A 20,953-nucleotide genomic window follows, 5' to 3' on the forward strand; every position below is an offset into this window, starting at 1 on the left:
GAAAATTGAACTATTTATTAAACAGTTTCACTGCTGGTTTTAAGTTTTGATTGAACTTAAAGAAGTGAAAAAAGTGAAAAACCTCATTAAGGCTTTTCCTGAGATAAGAACATAATTATGCATAGAAGACTCTCTCCAAAGGCTGCTTTCCTATCTCTACGATCGCGCTGCCCAATCGTTGTACTTCCTAAAGAAAACGTTAAGCGATTCTTACGAGACCAGTGTTCATTACCCACCCCCCCCCCCCCGCCCCTCCGGTGGGACTCCCATTTAAAAAGGACGGCGTGCTCGACGGAAATTTTGAAAAGAACCCCAATGGGCTCTTATAAGGTACCAAATCCTGTTTATTAGAACGTGACTTGAAATGTTCTAAAACAACACATTATCTGCCGTCATATTTTTTTCGGCTTAATACCTTAAAGGTACCCCTCGAGCTCCAACTGTGGACCTTTTGAGGCTAAACACCCTGAGAGGTACCAAAACAGCTTTTTCAACTCCTAAAAGGTACGACGAACAAGGCGTACACTATGGCTGGCCTCGATCGAATTTCCCCTACTCTCTATAAGGCGGACAACTCTGTAAACCGGATGGCAGACACATTTTTAGCAAGCACTTGCTGAAAAATACTCTCTCAGCGTGAACACCAGTAGTCAGTCCGGGATCGTTATCAGATTTGATAACCTCGACCAAAACAAACCATTAACCAATCGCTGCGCAAGTTTTCGTTCACGTGACATTATTTGGTAGCAACAGTGTATAATTCAATATGGCGGTCGATGGGGCGCTGCGATGAAAGGAGTTACTTTTTTCACAACATCACAATGCAATTTCATTTAATTGTAATTGTATGTTTGCTTCGCAATAGGTTACTGGATTATGGAATAGAAACAGAGATGTATGGAAGAAAACTGTCTTTGTCCAAAAGCTACAGCGAAAAGTTTCATTTTCAGATAGACACCGTATAATATTTGTTCCGAGAAAAAACACACGAAGGTAGACAACAGTTATTCTGTTCACAAAAGCGTTGTTTATTGATACTAATATGATAGCTTCTATTTTCACTCAGACTTCATTTTCTTGGTAGTTGGCGAAGCTGGCTGTTCAACAGTCTGTATAAAATATAAACGAAACACTAACAGTAAATACATCTTGAGTTCACAAATTGACACTGAACAAGTTGCTTCTATATTCCAAGCAGAGAGCTGTAACTGAATTTCGTTCAATTTGCATGAGCGAAGCGTGGTTAGGACCGAAACATCTCCTACTATGATTCATTACTATGAAATGGAAATAACAGTATCGAAACAGTTCGCGACCCTCCCTCTGTCGACTCTCTGTCCAGATATACTGAAGATAGAATAGCTTACCTCGATGGTCATATCCCATCCCACGCCTAATTCCATTTCTGCGATTGCTAATTCAATCCCCTCTGCCGTATTGTACATTTCGTTTCCATCTTTGATGCACTGGAGTTCTCTTTGTCGTTGTGGGCTTGCCTGATATGGTTCTGGCACAACAACAAAAATATAGCAGGTATATTTACTTTAATTCGTGATACACCTCCGTTCAGTGGAATGGGTACATGCAACACTTTATGTCGTGAGATGTGACAGTAAACTTGGAAGTCTTGGCATTTCCGGAAAAAAATTGTTTTATTTGTAGATTAGTAGTCTATTGTTGTGCATTCGGTGATATGGAAAAACGCTTTTAATGACCGATTCATATAAAAGAAACTATAATTCAAGTAATATGTTTTCGTACCATAGTTCACTCGCTAAATCCAACAATAAGCTTCATTATATAACGACTGGTGTGCCAGAAAACTGACCTAGCTTGGCCGGCATTTCCGGAAAATATTTCAGGACCGCGACTTGTTGAAATTGACTCTAAAATATAGGCAACTTACCCTTTAACGTGATTGTCGATTTTCCCGCAGTCCGAAAGGTGTTTTAGTTCCCTGTTTATGAAGTATTGCACCCGGCCTATCTGTCTTCCAGCAACTTCTCTCAAAGTGTAATTTTTCTTAGCGCTCTTGGATACCAGACTGTGGCACGTCTAGAAGTGTCTCGGGTATTTCTCTAATTTCCGGCAAAACACAACGAAGTGCGAACGAGTCTTTGTTTCCAATTTTCAAGAAGGACATGAAAAGGAGTTCCTTCTGGCCCCTTGGTTTTGACCTCATGGTAACCCTTCAAAAGAAAATAAACAACTAATGTTAGATTCGCAAGTGGTTTCCCGACCACCTGGACTGCCGTACCATGAATCGAGCGACTCACTAAGAGCTATAATTTTTTCTGAAGGGGCTTGGATGATTTATGTAAGTTACTTTTACGTACCCCTTGATTTTGCCACCAGTAATTCTTAAAGTTGAATGCTGCGTGTTTGTCAGGCCTAAAAGGAACGAAAATTTTATGCTGCAAAACTCGACAACAGTAAACCTACCCTATGTAATGACCAAGCTATATCCACAAAATCGACATAAATTTGCTATTTTGATTCTATGGGTACCAGCATCCGCCGTCTCAATACCTAGGAACATATCGATTACAGCTGTAAATATGGCCGCCGTTACAAACAACACATCGCAAATCAAAATACCCCCGTGCACTTTTTTCACAGACCGTGCACAACACTAAAAACACGTTAAATCCCAAGAATATGGCGTGAAGATTAACGACATATTTTTTGTGATTTTCGCAAAAATCTCCAGGTAACTTAAATCTAATGACAAAATGAAAAACATACCTGGTTTGGATGCAAAATTGCAAGCGCTGTTTCACTTTACGAGTAACATTTTACATCGTTTACGCCGGTCTTCAACCGCCATCTTCAAAACACGTGAGGCTCCTTCTTTTCTGGTAATTATCGAATAGAATTATGGGTAAATTACCCGAGTATAATCGAACAAATAACGAGCAAAGCGAAGTGAATACGAAAATTCCCTGTTTTTGAAATGGCCGCCATGTTGTGACGTCACATGGTTATCAAATCTGATAACGATCCCGGACTGGTAGTTCATTCTTTCAGTGCACCATCGATAGACTATAGGTCAGATAATTAAGCCCCCGGATATTTCTTGTAATATAACTGACAAAATCACTCCGTAATTATTAGCTAAGAGCAGCTAAGTTGATCTTTAATTTACACTGTAGTACAGTTAACGAGCTCGCGTGCGTTCCTAATATTCTTAGCCGTATAACAAGTAAGCAATAACTCGTGTTAAGAAAATTATTTCAAACTGCACTCGCCTGGAGGCTCGTTCAATATTGAGAGAATTCAGAAATATCTCTAGCGAAGTTTCAATCCTTGGTTGTTCTAGCATTCATGCAATTATCTATACCAAGCGAAAACCAGGGGATCATTTTCTCTTGCCTTTACAAAGTAACAAACACCGCAATACTGTAATCTCAAACTGACCTGAGAACAGGCGGGTACTATTGTTTATTGTACGACTTGGTCTCGCAAATTTGAATATACAGTTTCACAGCCCGGGAAGTGGGAGGGGGGGGGGGGGCTCCCAAACTGAAAAGGACGGGGGTGCTCGTACTTTTTAGGGGTTAAAAAAGCGACGTTGGTACATCTTAGGGTGGTCAGCCTCAAACGAAAAATTTTACAGGACATAATTTGTTGTTTTAGAATTGATACCTCTTAGGGGTGAAAAATGTTTCAAGCCACGCCTACAGAGCAGGATCTTGGTGCCTCTTAGGAGTCCTTTTCAAAGTTTCCGACGAGCACGCCAGTCCTTTTTATATGGAAGTCTCCCCCCGCCCCCCTCCCCGGGTTTTACAGATCAGCTTTTAACTGCAAATACGCAATTAGTAACTTCCCTTAATCAAGGTCTGCGTAAATCACGCGCTAGGTAATTACATACAGTTTGTATTGTAAATGGTCTAAGTATTTGAAGTTACTAGTAAAAGTTTCGAAAAGTACATCTGGAAGGTGTTCATAGCATTTTTTGTAGTTATATTTTTTTGAGGCTTAAGAAAAATTGAAATATTGCTTAACACTCAATCATTTTTAAAGTCTACCGGTAAAATCGTGAGGATCATTTTCTGAGGACTATGATATTTCTGCGTTTAATCTTGCTCGAGAGAAGAATAAAGCATTGGTGAAACTTAAAAATACATCTGAAATCGATAAAAAAAAAAATTAAAATCTAGTTTTAGTTCAGACGCCACGGTCTCCATGTGCGCCTAAAAATTGACTGTAACTTAATTCAAAGAAGCGAAGTCTTTTAGAATTTAGGTCGTCAATTAATCAACTCGTAGCTTGTTGAACTCAGAATGGGCAGCAAGAGACACTGAAACAACTATTCTTTATCGATCTCTAGATAGTGCGTCCAGTAGGAAGAATGTTTAAATTATGACAATACTAGAATGCGAGAGTGATTACGGAACTTGCTTTTAAATGAATTGGACGGCCGCCTCTCTGAGCACTTCAAATCAAACAACTTTAAAAAGGTGCATTTGCTGATATCTTAAAAATTGCACTCCAACATAAGGAATTAAACATTTTCTTACAAAAGCCTGCAGGATTTTTCAGGCAGTCATTTTGAAAAAAACAGTCGACTCAGTATGACGTTACAAACGGGCGATTTCAATCTTCAGCATCATTGTGTCATTCTTCGTGTAACGTACACCACAGACCTGCCCAACTGGAGCAAATTCTTCAAAGCCATACTCTTGGCTAACACGGTTGGCTGCAGGTTTTTGGAATGCCGCTAGACTTGGTTTGGCCAGGAACGTTCCACTGATATCGTTGCGAAATTCAGCACCACTCTGATCCAAAATGGACAGAGTGATGCGACCAGCAAATGGCCAAGTTAAGATATCATCATTATCACTCTGCATCATCTGAACAAACAGGCCCACGTGTTTTCTAGTTCCAGAGCGCACACCATTTACATAGAACTTCATGCGCAGCTTATAACCATAGAAATGGGTATAGATAGGAGGGCTGAACAAGGCTGTTATCAGTCCATCAATAGCATTCTGGCGATGCTGGAAGAAATGGTGGACTTTCCAAATGTAGATGCCATTGCAGGGACGACCCTCAGTCAACAGGACATCTACTGGACAGGATCTGATAAAGATAAAGCTTATGAATCGCTGTTCTTCTGTTATTGACATCCCCAGCTACTTCTACACTATATATATGGTTGGTTGAGGCAACCATTGAACACATAAAGAGGGAAAATAGCCTCGTTCAGTCCTATCTATTGGATGGCATAGATGGAAGTACAAATGCTACAACCAGTTTCAAAAATGTTGATACACTTTGTGCAAAAAATGGCTTTACGGATTTAAACGGATCGCAAACAACAAATTCGTCACAGAATACTAGCCCCCCTCTCCCCGACTCAATGTTGTTCATCTAAGTTTTGTACATGATATCATTGGACCATTGGAAACTGGGGAGAGGGGGAAGATTACGCGCCATAGCGCGGTAAAGAGTTGTCTCTCGTTAAGGTAGCCGTGGCTCATCTACTTTTGCCACTCGTTGTAGCTGTAAGCAAACTTGTTCATTTCTTTTATCGAGTCGATGAAAACTTAAGCCGTTACCGTTCTCGGCGTTGTCTATAAAAATGTTGAAATCAAGTCTTAATTCATCAGTTCAAATCTTTGGTTCAAATGTTGGTCGTTTATCACTTTTCAGTAAGGATGGGGACTGTCAATGGGGTTTAACGGAAAACTGAGAATTCGTCAAAATTGTAACTGTACCAACATATACTTTTTCATAAGGCAGGTCTAAATATGGCAACCTTACGGCTGGTGGAGACAAGCCATAAAATGTAACTAACCTTATATTTATAGAAAGAAAGAAAATCTTAAAAGTATGAAAAATCTGGGTTTCTAGAACGAAGCCTGTTTTTCAAATTGGATATATGATCGAGAGACCTGAAGGCACTTTTAAGTCTTCCTTTAAAAAAGCTGTCAGTTGAGACATCAAGGGTTTTCTAACTGATAGCTGTTCTGTGAGATCTGACAAACCTCACTAATAGCCTGGAAATGGACCGGAATGTTTAACTGAGAGCCGAGAAATCATCGAATACGATTGATAACTGAGATCGCAGCACCACAATCCAGACCAGCTCGAGAGAGTACAAATAAAGATTGTTGTTGTTGTTGTTGTTGTTGTTGTAAGAGTGGAATCGAAGATTGAAAACGTATTTGTGCTATCATGCAATTTTATTTTACAATATTTAATGTACTTCGAGGGGTTTTCATTAGAACGAACAGCTTAGTTTCATGACAAGCAATTTAGTCATTGAAACTTTAGGCGAAAAAGTTGTTACCTAGTTTGTAATGGACTACAAAAACAAGATCAAACAACCAACAGCTAACTCTCTTAGCCCTGGCAAAACCAACACCTACTGGCGGTCCAGCCGTTTTGTATTGATCATCACAAGAATGATGACCTGTATGTGACACGCAGATGCATTCGACACTTGCCTGTTATGGGGCTGATAACACAGAGAAAACCTCTGTTCCTGCTCAAGGACCGTGCATGTATGTTCAACTGCTCGATCTTGGTCATGGTTCGTTTCTTCCACGGGGCGGCCTTTGTGGCAACCTTGAAATCCACTGATCTGCGCAGCTTGACCCGATGCACTAGCTGGCTTAAACTGTGACCTAAAAGGCACCAGCTCTGCAAACCTTCCTTCAGTAGCCTGTTCGCTATGACGATCCGATTGCTGGTACGCAAAGTAGTGGTCTTGTGTGGGAGATCTCTGTTCCAGCGCAGTCAGCTCCACTAACCTAGCAGGGTACTCTGGAGTAAAACAGGCCTGCCTGCCTAAATGCTCTTGAGGAATTTGATCTTCATGCAGCTCTCTCTCCCCAGAGGGATAACTCAATCCATTAGCACCAGCTTCCTGCTAGTAAAGAAGTGGCTTTCAGATGTAATGGCATCCTAAAGTTGTACTTCTCGTAAGCAATCATCTTTGTGCAGGTCACTGCGTTTAACATGCAGATTTCATAAAAAATATGGACTTTGGTGCTTGTACATATGTTTGTGTCGCTAGTGAACTGTAATCCGGGAGTACTTTGGTTTTGCTACACTCCGCAAAACCGAAACCAATGGAGACTTTGGCGCGTTTTCCCGCGCTTGGCGCCGACAACATATATTGCCTAATGTGTTGGTTCACTGCAGTTGTTCACGTCTAGTGTGATTGCTGACTGTTATAATTTCTTTGCTTTCGGTTTTACGACACTAACCGTTATATAGCTAAAAGGTGAATACACATGCATGTATATATGTTGTCCACATAAGGTAAGGGTGAGGGTGTCGGTAGGCTAATAGTACATGTTGAACGCAAAGGAAATTTTTTTCTTGTTCTGCGACAGTAGGTAAAGTTTTAATTGCTTCGAAAGTGCAAACACGCTTGAGTCTTTTAAAGAAGATGAAAGATCTTTCCAAATATCGATTGCCATGCAAGAAACTGATATTGTCTACAGTACCCACATACCTCTGGCTCTGTAATCAAATCATTATCAACTGGACATCTGGGGCAATTTTCCCTTCAAAACAAAACAAAACAAAACAACGATATCTTAGCTGTTTACAACAGTTGCTCAAATGAAATGTTTTACTTGTTAAGATGACGGTTTTGCCAACTCTTATGAGACATGAATGGCTCTTCAGTGTCTTCCATCAATTGTGGGTCGTTGTTACCCGTATCAAGAAAAGCGGGTCCATTTGGCTAACAAAAGGCTTTGTTTTACAGCCCAAAATCAACCTAATATGGCCATTTTTGAACAATGGCGGCGGCAGCTTGAAAATGCTCAAGGGACTTTCAAAATTTCTCGAGCGGGAAATTTGAACGATCGTAAAAAGCGAAGTAACTACAAATTCCCCCGAGGGGAGGTATTACGGGTACAATTTGTTGTGTGTAAATTGTTACGCTGGGGTGGCTGGTAGGGGTCACCATTGCGGCTATCGAAGACTCAGCGTTCCGGCGTCAACAAAACACAAAACGGCTCCTTTAGGAGCCACCAAATAAAACAAAAGTCAATGACCAACATATCTTCTTCGCCTTGATCCCCTCTTTACTGTGGCATACCATCAAGAAACAGTCTTTGGTTCGGGCCCAACTTTTCGCATTAAGCGTTACACGATAGTCCTTTAGTTATTGGTAGCTAGGGATTTTGCCGAAGTTAACCGGTAAAGCTCGTGGGTTTTCACTGTGACGCAATAAAAAAATAAACCAAAATCATTTATTTGATTTGTGTTTAGAAATCTTACTGACAACCCGACTGGAAGAAATATTGGTTGGTAAATTTCGTTGAGGGCACTCTCTATAATTACGCACGCGCTGATGCTTTCAGACTAACAGTGGTAACCACAATGATGGAAAACCACTAGTCGGTCTAAATAAATAGATTTTGCAATATTCAATCTTTACAAGCTTAAGATCGGCCAGAGGCCTCCTATGAGGGTTCCATGGTTTGCATCAAATACGCGGCAGCGTTAAATGGGTTTGGCGTCCCGGTGCAAGTCCTCCCATGCAACCGATCCTAGGGCATTCCGCTCTCAAGCTTTGCGAAACTGGTGAGTTGCGCCACCACGTAGGTCGGTGAGAAGGGATGTTCCACTGCGGTTTTTTTAGCACTTTATTTAAACAAGGGTTTTACATTCAGTAGCCAGGGTAGTATTCTAAAAGAGCCCTGCGATAAGTAGATTTTAAATACTAGAATATAAAATTGCAGTCGGACGTGATGAAAATGCTATTTAGCATTCTGTTATTGTTGCTGTTGTTTTTGTTGTTTGTATGTATTTGAACATTCTGAAACGAACAAACCGGCGAAACGCACGTCCGAAAATTTTACTTTCCGCGTAACGAGAAATAAGCTCCGTCACTTAATTTGGCTGATTAAACTAAAACCGCGTGCCGTTAAGTATCAGAGTCCTGGCTTCCCTTGATACGCCGCACATGACGTACCCAGACCATGGTTTTTCCTGACACGCTGCAACGTACGTATCAGGAACATGGCACTCTCCGACACGTCACGTTTCTTGACACATCACGTTCTGATCTCGGACTCGCCGAGTGTCGAGGAATTTCACGGCCACGTAAATTCAACGAAATTACTCATTTCACGCAGTGAAAACTACCGAGCGAAAAACAACTCTTAGCACTGTTCACGCTTTTTCAGTAGTGAGGCAAACAGAAAGGCATAGGAGCTTGAAAAATAGGAGGCACAAAGAAACTGGATGCGTGTTTACAGAAGTGTGCAAAGTAAGCTTAATGTTCAACTTGTTGTGAACGATCATGTCCGCTTTCCACAGGCAACGAAAAAAAATCCCAAGAAACTCTACGATCACTTGGTAATATTTTGCTTGCACTAATGATAACTGAGTTGCGTAAACTTTTGCTCTTTCGGAGGCCGCTGTTTTTTTCACTTTTTAATTAGGTAAAAACAAAACCGTTAATCGACTTTTAGAAATCGCGCTTGTTTCTTTTCTTTTGACTTACGCCGCCTGCTTTGGACGCGACAAACAAAGAAACGAAGCGTCGTGCACAGTGACCGCTTTTTCTCTTGTCTGATATTATCACAACGATAAACTAAGTCAAAAAATTTATGAAGGCCAAATTTATTAACACATAGAAATATATTACATCAATCACTCCTCCTCAACTTCCGTTCTTCTCCCGGCCGTTTAAGTTTAAGTTTAAGTTTAAGTTTAAGTTTAAGTTCAATAATACTTTGTCATGCTAGTACAAGTAAATAAATCATTTTATCTTTTGCCAAGTTAAAGCGATATAAAAGCGAACATTGCCAATCAAACTTGTAAGCTAATGCTTATTCCAAACGTCGTGCTACTGCAGTGACGAACTCAAATGAATTTGGCCCAGTAGTGGTATGACAACTTAAGAACGGCAGTGGTTTCAAACGTCGAATTTAATTCAGTCGCCGAGGATGGGACGAAGTTTGCCTTGCTTAAGACCATTTTAAATGATAGAAAGCAACGGCAGCTGGTACAGGCTACGAATTCAGTTCGGCCCTGCAAGAGCACGTCGTTTGAAGCCAAGTCGCGACACGGCAAGGCCTGCTGTGCTAAGTAATTCAGCTTGCCGAACTGAATGGTTTCAAACGTCACACACACACTTTATTATTTTCAATTTATATTTTACAAAAAAAGGGCATGCCCGCAACTAGCAAAGGCTAATCTAGGCGGACCATGCTTTAATAGCGGATTACAAAAATATACGTTGTGCAACTGTCGTGCTTAAGTCAAATTAAGTTCTTGAATTTAGTTCGGCAGGGCAGTGGTACGACGTTTGGAATAGGCCTAAAGCTCTTACTTTATTCAGGGATGAGAGTCTGGCCGATACTCATACAGCCGGTCAAGTGTCCCTTTGGGCTCCCCCGGTGGAAATTGATCTTGTGATAACAAAAATTACACTTCTCACTCCTCTAAGGTAGTTAATTTGTCATGCCGACAATTTTTCCGATGAGCACAAGTTTTCTCGCTAAGCTTCGGAAAAGAACTCGGCGCTTCTAATAACAAAAGGGCTATTGTTCAGGTTTAACAAAAGGGCTATTGTTTATGTTAAATCACCAAAACGGACCCACTACAATAGACCATTTCTTGATACGCCCAGTCATCTAGGAATGGTGGGTGAACACGAAAACGTTTCAGCGACTAGAACAACGTTTTTCCTGGAGTTTGCCCGTCACAGTCCTCAAAACCATATATTATTAGTAGGCTTCAGTGATTTCGTTGACTTGGAAAAGAACTCATAAGACCGAGTCGAAAGCCACGGCCAAAACATTTGATGCATACTTAATACGTAAACACGTATACTTCCCCCCGAAGAAAGGCCCGATTCGGCCTCTCTCCTGAAGATCGGTCAAGCGCAATGTATCCTTTAATTAGGTCAGTAAGATGTTTTGGCAAATATTTAAGTTTTATGGCGGTTAATATGTCAGAAATCAAATCTTACGGAAGTAATCAAACTTAATTCACCGGGCTAGAAAATATGGAAAACCTCCAGCCAATACATACTGATTTTAGTATCGAAACGACGTTTAAAAAATTGTAAAACGTATCGAAGAAAAGTTTAATAAGGAACAAATTAAACTGTGGTATTAATTAAGCTTTACAAAAACAGCTTCTTCTAGTTCTCTCATCCACACGGAAATGCCAGTTTTGAGCTTATTTTGTTAATAAAACATTCCCTCTGAATAAAGCATTATTAAAGATAAGCCTTAGAGCTAGAGCACCATGCAGTTACTATGTGCAAAAAGAATAACCGGAAAAAAATCGGCAATATTAAAGACAATATAAATAATAACGACTTCATCAGAAATTCATTTCTTGCCTGCCAGTTTCCACTTAATGTGCTATCGCCGAAGACTCGTCAATTTCTTGCGAACTGCAGGGCACGACGAAGGAACCAATGCTCCTAGAGGAACCCATGAATATTTGCTGTTAAGTCCGTTCCGAGGATGAGAAAATAATGATATAAGCTTAAAATATCTCCCAAGAGAAGAAGCAGCGCAAACTGCGTTGTATCTACTACCTCCAGTTGATCAAGAATTGCCTTCAGTCAGCCTAACCTGTTCGTTTTCAACCGTTAGCACGTGCACAAAACGTGCAATGCACTACAAAGGGGCTTTCTGATTGGCGTATTGGGTCTGACGCGTCTGAACAAAACACGCATCTTTAGTTCTGCGGTTTGCGGCAGTCTATGGAACGATCAATAGTATACGAAATCGCATAACGAAGAGTCACGGTGTGTGAGTATTACAGTGGTTTCCACGTCATCAAACCACACGATGACGCCATAAAAACAACTGAGAAGACATTTTCAAAGAACTGATTTTCAAGTATAAGAAATATTGGTTGTTATTACGCAGATGATTTGTTTTTTTTTTCCGATCTGTGTTTGTTGTTTGTAGTCTGTAATAAAGCATTTCGCGATCAGCGAATCGCAACTGATTGCAGTTTAAATTCTGTGGTAGAGCTTTGAGTGTTTTCCTGAAAGTTATAACTCTTTTATTTTTGACAGTGGCAAGTGATACGTGAGGCCAAGATCTAAGAATTTTTTTCTGTGCTGGTCTATCATATCTGACACCATATCGGCTCCATATTAAAAGATAAATTACAATATTTAGAGTGGAGGCCACATCAGCCTTAGCTGATTTGCAATATCGTATCTAACGTGGCCTCCGTACAAACTGTATTTCATATTTTCATTTAACAGTTATTCACCAACCTTCACTGGGCCTGGGGCGAATAATTGTTTTAGTATGATTTTCAGGACTACAAAATAACGGACTAAAACATAAAAACACAGACGCAATTGTTCGTGTGCATACACGTATGCCGGCAGCCGTAGTTTTAATAAAAAGCTTACATGTACATCGATTGCGAATCAATTTACTCATGGAGTTCGGCAGTAAAACAAACAAGCGAAACACTACGATTTATTGGACTTAGTTAATTACTCAGAGGGGAATTCAGGTCACTCGTTTCATAGTCGAAAGGGAACCTGGTAATTTTTACCGTAAAGAGAGAAATACAGGTTAAAGACTTTTTAGTCATACATGAAAGTGAAATACTTTCCGGCTGGAATCAGAAGACATGCACACCGCCGCCACGCGTAAGCCCCCCCCCCCCAACCCCCCCACCCCCGCATTACCATTTTTGAGCGCGGTTTGTGGGAATTGACTGTCGATGACAATTTCACGTCTAAGGGGAATTTGTCTTGCGATTGCCGACTATTCTAGCCCGTTCTCAGGCCGAAACAGACTGATATATTTTTGTTCCAACCCATCAACTATGTTTGCATTAAACAGTCATGACCCTCATTTTCCTTACCCGCATTTTCACTTGCTTATAACATCAGTGGCACCGGTCACATGTTTTCCCGCGCTTTGCATCAGTAGTACCGGTTACACGTTTTCCCGCGCTCGGCACCGATCACAATTTTTTTTCTAGCGCTTGCCTCTTGTTTTGCTGTTATTAAATGATTGAGTTATTCGCCTTGCTCTTACTATTAGTGGGTGATTACTGAGTTGGTGGTACAAAAGGTCAACAATCGATAGAGGCTCCGTCCCAAAACAAAGCGAGGTCTCACCAACTACGCAGGAGGAATTTAAGACCACAAAAATCATCGGTGATTTTGGATTTGTGTTTGTGGAAAACGCGGGCAGGACAGGGAAACCAAATTATAATCGTGACTACATCGTATTCGAAAACCTTCGTTTTCAAAATGGTTTCCGTCCACACGAAAACGAAGAGCCGGCATTTTCAAATTCCTACGGTTTGAAGCCAAGCGTTTCCGAAAAGCTCCGTTTTCGTGACGGATTAGTGTAGACGTTTTGAAATCCCTCCGGCGCAGTGTGGACGGGGGCTGAAGCTCTTGCGCGCAGAATCCCACTAACTACGCAGGCCAAGGTCAAGAATTTCTTACCACACCAACAATAGTCTAACAAAAGCAGCAATATTTTTTTTATTAGAACTACAGTTTCAAAGAACATTCTCCTTAGTCTGATATAGACGTGTGCTCTAACAAAGAATCATGATCAATGACTGATTGACTAAACGAGCTAAAAACCGTAACTCTAAACAATAATGTAAAAGGTAAAGTCTGCATACGAGCCAAGAGGCCCATCAAACAATAATGTAATGTTATATTATTTACATAATGAAACACAGCGTTTGATATAAATATGGATACACGGGTAAAAAAAGCACTCTACAAACGAAGCAATTCGTTCCACAACATATAGTGGAAAAATACCGTCCTAGTCTGAAAATTTTCGACTATTTAACACGTACAAGGTGTTTTCCAAAGAGCATTACCAATAAGCTCGAAATACTTTCTTATTAAATGTTTACTGAAAGGCAAGAGAAAATACATACCTTTATTATCCAACTGCAGAGAATACCAGTTCAAATATACAGCGATATTGTACAGTTATTTGTACAATAGAAAACCTGTTTGCCGTACAGGTCGGCGCGCACACGCAAAACTGTCACACTCTCCCTCTTTCATTGATAAAGTTATTGACTACAGCGGTTGGATAATAAATCTCTTATTAGATGCTTTGGTGTGTAGTATCGCTTTATATTTTTACTCGTTGTTTGTAGGGCTCCTCAAAATACAGCGCAACTCGTAAAAATATACAGCGATATCACACACCAAAACATGTAATAAGATATATCGCTTTGTACAAGGCCAGGCGATTATTTCTAAAGTAAAATATCAGTAGTAAATAAAAAATAAAACAAAAAAAATAACAAATTAATCTGATAACCCTTACTTCTTTTTTCATCCTTTGCTACCTTTCTATTTTATTTACTTTTTCCTAATTTTCTATTGTAATCTATTTATTAATAAAAACGTTTGTAATGAGATCTTGATAGACTGGCCCGCCTAGACTAGCACTAGCTATCTGCGGGCCAGGCTAAATGTAAAAAATGTAAATTGGAACGAAAGTAAAAATTGATTAATTGATTATGCAGATTGCCCAATATCAATATTTTCCAAATTGAAATCTGGATTCTTTCGTTAAAGTGTGCGTTTCTGGTAGTGAGCGGGTTAATTTTCAAAAAAAACAAAACAAAAAAACACAGGCTTATTTTAAGGCTACTTTAAAAGCAACTACAGGCCACCGAAAAAAAACGCCTAATGTGAACCAGAGAATTGCAGGCTTGCACTTAATGGACACACTTTGAAAGACTGCTGTTATAGTCATCAATTAAAACTCTTGTAAGATGTCAGAAAGAGAGAGTGTCTAATCGTTTTTTCGACTTTTTCATACCATTCCTGAAACCATAGCGCACGAATTAAAGTCATGATCAGTGAAAGCTCTGCCGAGGTTAAAAAATAACGATAAATTGCCATCTATAGTTGATCTAAAATATTGATGAATTCTATATTTATGACGATAAAAAGTCTAGTTTTAAGAGTGGACCATGATGACTCTTGATTTCTTAAGTTTGTACATTGGCTAAAAACAACCATAGCAACTAAACATTTCCAGGTGCTCGGTCACACTGTCTAATTAAGTAGTAACTCGGAGACATTTTTAAACGTCGAATACTAAAAAACTGTAGAAAAGCACAACAGTAAAACCAAAAAGTAGTTAAATTGAGGGAAAATGGTCCAAACTGGACAAGATTGATCCCAAATACATTGAGTTAACTTTGCGCCGGTTTTGTTCGGCCGATAAATTGATCATTAGGCGAGTCCGACTTGCAAAATGTACCACAGTACAACTAACAAAAAAAAAAAATCGAAGATTGACTACTGAGTATGCTGTTCCCGAACAGGTGTGGCAATGGTTTTATGAAATTGCCCTAGTTTCTTACTTCTTTACCATGAATGCGAAACTCATTAACAGCAAACTATGATAAGTGGGACTGAACCTGAATTTTAACCAGCATGGTGTTATTTTGTATGAATGGTTCAGCACAAATCTGATCAATGGGGGCAAACAGCTCAAAACCGCACCCAATCTGACTGCACCTGGCTGTGGGTTTTCTGAAGGCCAACAGCTTTGGCGATGCAACCAGCATTTGAGTGATATCTTTAGGATCTTTGGCAGCGCTTTGATCCAGAACTGACAGAGTGATGACACCAGTGAATGGCCAAGCCAGCCTGTTATCGCATTCACCCTGCATCATGTGAACAAAGATTGCCACATGGGTGCCAATTCCAGTATTCACACCATTGAGGTGCATTCTGATGCAGAACGTGTACCCATCAGGACTGGTGTAAATCGCTGGACTGAACTGTGCAACCATAGCTCCAGTGATGGCATCTTGACGACGCTGTTGGAAATGCTTTATTTTCCATTGGTAAGTGCCGCGGCACATCCGCGCCTCAATCTGGCTTATTATGGCCTCATCAAATAAACGCAACCTGAAAATTTAATATCAACAAAGGTTCTTAACGATTCTTTAAAACAGACAAGATCTCCAAGATCCCTTAGATCATTTTTTAAGGGTAAAATCAAACTCATGCAATGCTAACCTTATACATATGAGAGGTAAATCTACTAACACTTATCTTCTAAAATTTCTATCAATTGCTCCCTAGCTGTTTCTTGCACGAAAGCATATTTCCGAATGGAAATGGTTTCGTATTGACCAAAAAAACGGCTACTTTGAAAGACATATACAGGCAAAAACTAACGATAGACAAATCCGACGTTTCGGCGACATCTTGGCGCCATTGTCAAGGGAAACTAATTAAATATACGATTTCAAGAGTAACTAAGAGTCAGAATTACTAATTTGCATAAGCAAGACAAAGACTTTAGCGCGAACTGAGTCTGATTGTACCTTTAAACACGGTCGTAATTGTTTAATGAGTGACATCTCATTAATGAGACAATCAAACTTGTGGCATTTTTTCAACACGCTAAAACAATTGCGAAGGTCATCCGGAATCCTGCCTGCGTGTCTATTATCATAGTGATTGCGTACTGACGAGGTCTTGCTTCTATGTCCATCAACGCGTACGAACAGATGGCCAAGGGTGTAACCGACATAACCAGCATCGCACTGGTCACACTTGAAGTTATACACAACGCATTGTTGATCAATGAGCTGAGGCTTAGGTTCGCTTGTCGGGAACTCCTGGGCAATCTTGCGGCTCGTAAACACCGGTTGAACACTAGTCTGCAGCTTCACACTGAGATCTTTTAACTGTGTCTTCACGATATTAGCAGACTCCTGGTCTTTAAAGGGTATGACAACCCGAGTAGTGTTTGTCTGTCGAGTAGTGTTTGTCTTAGTGTTTGTCTTACTCTTGAAATCGCATATTTAATTAGTTTCCCTTGACAATGGCGCCAAGATGTCGCCGAAACGTCGGATTTGTCTATAGTTAGTTTTTGCCTGTATATGTTTATCTAAATCATTGTCGATTACTTTGAAAGACGCATCTACTATTAGCAGTAAGGAACATACAAAGCATGCAGCGTTTCTCAAAACTTAGAGCCCGGAACAACGATCAAAGTAAGTCCTTAAATCTTAAACAAAAGATTACCGGCAAAAATAAGGCCAATGTACAATTTCCGAAATTACTACTCGCCTGCGAAGGGTTTCATTTGATAACTGCTGCAATTCTTGTGTGCCGCAGCAATTCTCAGTGATTTGTTCCCTCTGCTGAGTGGAAGTCACTCTATCTTGCAAACCATATCCACAATGATATCCATGGTTTGATCCCCGCTCTTCAACAGGGACATTCAATCTATTGTGGAACTGACCACCTTGTGGTATTGTCGTCCGGCCACCAGCTTGACGAATTCTTGCAAAACTCTGACTCCATCCACTTGCCTGGTTATCATCTTCACGCTGGCAGGGTAGCTGGTGGTGTCCACACTGATAGTAGGGCCTTGCAGCTCCTTCTTCCTCGACATAGTGAGAACTTCCACTTGCCCCGGGGTCACAAACCCCCAGATGGAAGTGTGAGTGCTGTTCTTGTATTGGGATTACTAGCTGTTGAGTTTGTGCTGTGTCATGGGACTCTTCAATGGGGAGACCTGCGTCACCATGTTGATCACCAATTCCTTGCTGAAGAAGGATGTTTAAAGTTACATAAAACAACAAACACTGGCTGGTATCGCGTGATAATAAGGGGTGGAACTTTATGCAGGTCTAAAATCATACACGACAATTTTTTAGTCCAGTTACGGTTGGTTTGCTCAGCACTACAAACATTGCCAGACTTGGTGAGTTGCAGAAAGCAAATCTAGTTTAAAAAAAAAAAAAAATTAACAGTCACCCGTCAAGAACGCAATATTTTTGTCTATTTTTGTTGTGTATAGACTTGCAGTATTAGCTATTTATTGTATACTATTAGTGTTCAGTTCTCTACGCTCACAACCATTTTACGCAAGATTGTCATTGATTAAAGTTCGCATAACTAACCGCACGGCAGTAGTTGACATATAATGAGGGCTTTTTTTACACACCTCTGCCTCTATTAACGGCTGGTCATCAATAGGGCATCTTGAGTTATTCCTCCTTCAAAAAAAGTTAAGAAATTATACTACTGTCACCAAGGTAAACATATTAAAGTTATTCAGTATCAAATATCATTTTGGAAGGTAATAAAACCACTTTCAATATCCCAATGGGAGGTGCGTTGGCCTCATGGTTAGCACGTTCGACTCCGGATCGGACGTGACGGGTTCGAACCCTGGCAGGCGACATTGTGTTGTGTTCTTGGGTAAGACACCTGAATCTCACAGTCCCTCTTCACCCAGGTGTATAAATGAGTACCGGCGAATTTAATGCTGGGTGTAGCCCTGCGATGGACTAGCATCCTATCCAGGGAGGAATAGAGATACTCCTAGTCGCTTCACGCTGCAGAAACCGGGATAAGCTCCGGCCTGATGAGCCACTTGGCTCGTATGCAGACTAATATCCTTATTAACCACAAATATTGATTTTCTGTACACTAGGATATTATACACTCAAGGTCCTCGCTACACTCAATCGATTTTTTTCTCTAACAAGGCCTTAAACTGAGTTCCTCTCGCACCTTATTTTCCGCATCTGAAAGAAGGTTTTGCATGGACATCTGAGGCCACAGCAGGTCTGTACCGGGATCGAAGTTCCAAAGCAAAAGTGGACCGGTTCGTTTTCAAGAATTCATCGATCTGTGACCGGTTGAGTATTTATAAGCCAGTTTTCGGTGTAATCTTACCCCGATCGACTACCTCAAGTAATCTGTGTACGAACCGCGAGTGCGGTTCCTTAAATAATATTCAAAAACTTCCTGAACTTAGTGTGACGTACAGTTATAAATAGACCGAGTTGTCACATAGGCTTGTTTTTGAGGCAGTCCGGTAGATCTATACATCATAACGTGGCGTTATACAAATTCAAACTAGCGATAAATATAGACTGAGTTGTCACAAAGGCTTGTTTACAGCTCCGCGATATCGTTTTGTAATGGGCTAAAAGCGGAAGTTACCGGCTTTGAGACGTTAGGCAGTCTGTTTATCGATACGTCTTGGCGTGACATTCTAGAAAATTCAGAACTTTCTAGAAATTCAAACCAGCGATAAATATAGACTGAGTTGTCACAAAGGCTTGTTTACAGCTCCGCGATATCCTTTTGTAATGGGCTAAAAGCGGAACTTACCGGCTTTGAGACGTTAGGCAGTCTGTTTATCGAGACGCCTTGGCGTGACATTCTAGAAAATTCAGAACAGTTTAGTTATGAGTTGTCAGAGGCTTGTTTACGGCTCCGCAATATCCGTTTGTGATAGGTTAAAGCAGAAATACCTTTGTGAGGTTGTCTGTAGGTAGATCGACACGTAGATCGATGACGTCTTCACGCCCAAATTTCCAAAATGCGCGGTAGAAGTCGATCAGAAGTCTAACAACTTTCAGTTCTATTTACAAAATTTGTTTCTTCATTTACAGTGCCCCAATTAGCACTGCAATGCTTACGTCACGCACTCGTATGTAAATGGTTCACAATTGTCCATTGATGTGCGACGTCACTGGGTGGCATTACACAACACCGAATTCAGACTTTCAGACACAGTCGTCCTTCTCCGCACGCCCACACACCTCTCATAACACGTCTGACATACATTTCAGACTTTCAAGGTTTTACAGTAACTTAGTCATTCTTCAAGTACTGCTGTGTTTTTTAAACTCAGAGCGCATTGAATTTAACTCGAACGTTGAATAACTGTGGAGTAAAGGACAGACAGACGTCGCCGCCCACGCATCCGTGATTGTTTACAGAGTTACAACTAGTGACGAGTTTGAGTTTTACGTTCAAGGTGGATCGAGGATGATTGCAGCTCGGAATCTGATAATGTCTCATCAAGCCGTTAGCTTTCGTACTTGTCTGCGACATCACTAACGTTAACTCTACTGCCGTCACGAGCAGTGTGGCGAGGGTGGTAGCTTTTAATAAGAGTCGACTCTATTCAAAGGCTTTCTGGACGCGATCTCGGCCTCGCTTGATTTCCCCGATAGCCCGTCTTCTAGCTTCTTGTACCAACGGATTGTGATTTATCTGGCCTGTTACTGAGGAAAACTTCGAAGTGGACCAATTTTCAAGTATGTACATTTGTCACTTATTTGTATTTTTGCACGATATTAATTAAAAGTCTAAGATCTGTTTAGATGTCTTGGTAATTGATCTGATGGAATGCTCCGGTAATTGAGTTTTGTTCGTACCTTGCGTGTCAGTTGGTTTGATCGCGGGGGAAAGTGTTGCTTCATGGATTAGCTATAGTAGTATAAATAGATGGCGGAACACTGACTTTCACGAGATTCTCGGCGGTTTGTTCTATGGCGTGTTCAAATAGCTCTACGCTACATGACCTACATGTCTATAACTAAACCATTTTCAGAAAATGTTTCGTTGCTATTTGGTCTCATTAAAAGTGTGTGTACCGGCTGTTATATTCAAACTGAATAATTCAACATTAACAAAAGCAGGAGCCGATGGCCAAGTTAATGACTCGTTAATACATACTCAAACTGGTTAGATCTTTGCACTGAATCTAGTAGGTATCAAACAAGCCACTCTCTGAGATCACTGTATTTGGTTGAGTCTTTGCCAGCTCGACACTGACACATACCAGCTTATGTAAACATGAAAACCCACTCTGAAATTTCAATTCTGTGTCGATCATCATGACCACGGCTTCAGAGCAAACTAATTCAGTGCTCCAAGAGCCTGGGGCCCGGTAAATCAGTGATTTACGATAATAAGCAGTGAACAAATTCAACTGGAATAGGTAATTTTGAACGTTCTGGTTTTACACAAGTTTTAGATTTCCTGAATTTGTGAGGAAAACAAATTTACTTATTAATTTAAAGTCTACTTTTAGAGAGCGCTGAATTCAGAAATTGGTCAGTAACCTCTGAAGTGAAATAATTTGTTATTATTGCATTGTGTTGACACCGAAATCGAACGTGCCTTTCTTCATCGTAGTCTTCACTCAATGAACTTAAA

At 40.5% G+C, this 20,953-nt stretch overlaps 2 protein-coding genes across 2 annotated transcripts in view; both read right to left on the reverse strand.

The window, feature by feature from the left end:
• Positions 1–13,440: 13,440 nt before the first annotated feature.
• Positions 13,441–15,986, reverse strand: LOC145460621 (TNF receptor-associated factor 6-like). The gene has a single exon (XM_081445494.1). It carries the CDS (start codon positions 15,832–15,834, stop codon positions 15,364–15,366), a length of 471 nt encoding a protein of 156 aa, XP_081301620.1. The 5' UTR covers positions 15,835–15,986; the 3' UTR covers positions 13,441–15,363.
• A 105-nt stretch (positions 15,987–16,091) lies between these two features.
• The window catches only part of LOC145460616 (uncharacterized), a 50,417-nt gene continuing 45,555 nt past the window's right edge, over positions 16,092–20,953 (reverse strand). Inside the window, exons 2-3 of the mRNA XM_081445488.1 lie at positions 17,937–17,988; positions 16,092–17,535 (exon numbers count right to left, since the gene is read on the reverse strand). Of these exons, the coding sequence (XP_081301614.1) occupies positions 17,005–17,535; positions 17,937–17,988 (583 nt within the window). The 3' untranslated portion in view covers positions 16,092–17,004. The remainder of the gene's footprint in view (positions 17,536–17,936; positions 17,989–20,953) is intronic.

Source organism: Orbicella franksi, chromosome 11 (genome assembly GCF_964199315.1).
Source record: "Orbicella franksi chromosome 11, jaOrbFran1.1, whole genome shotgun sequence".
Lineage (NCBI taxonomy): Eukaryota > Metazoa > Cnidaria > Anthozoa > Scleractinia > Merulinidae > Orbicella > Orbicella franksi.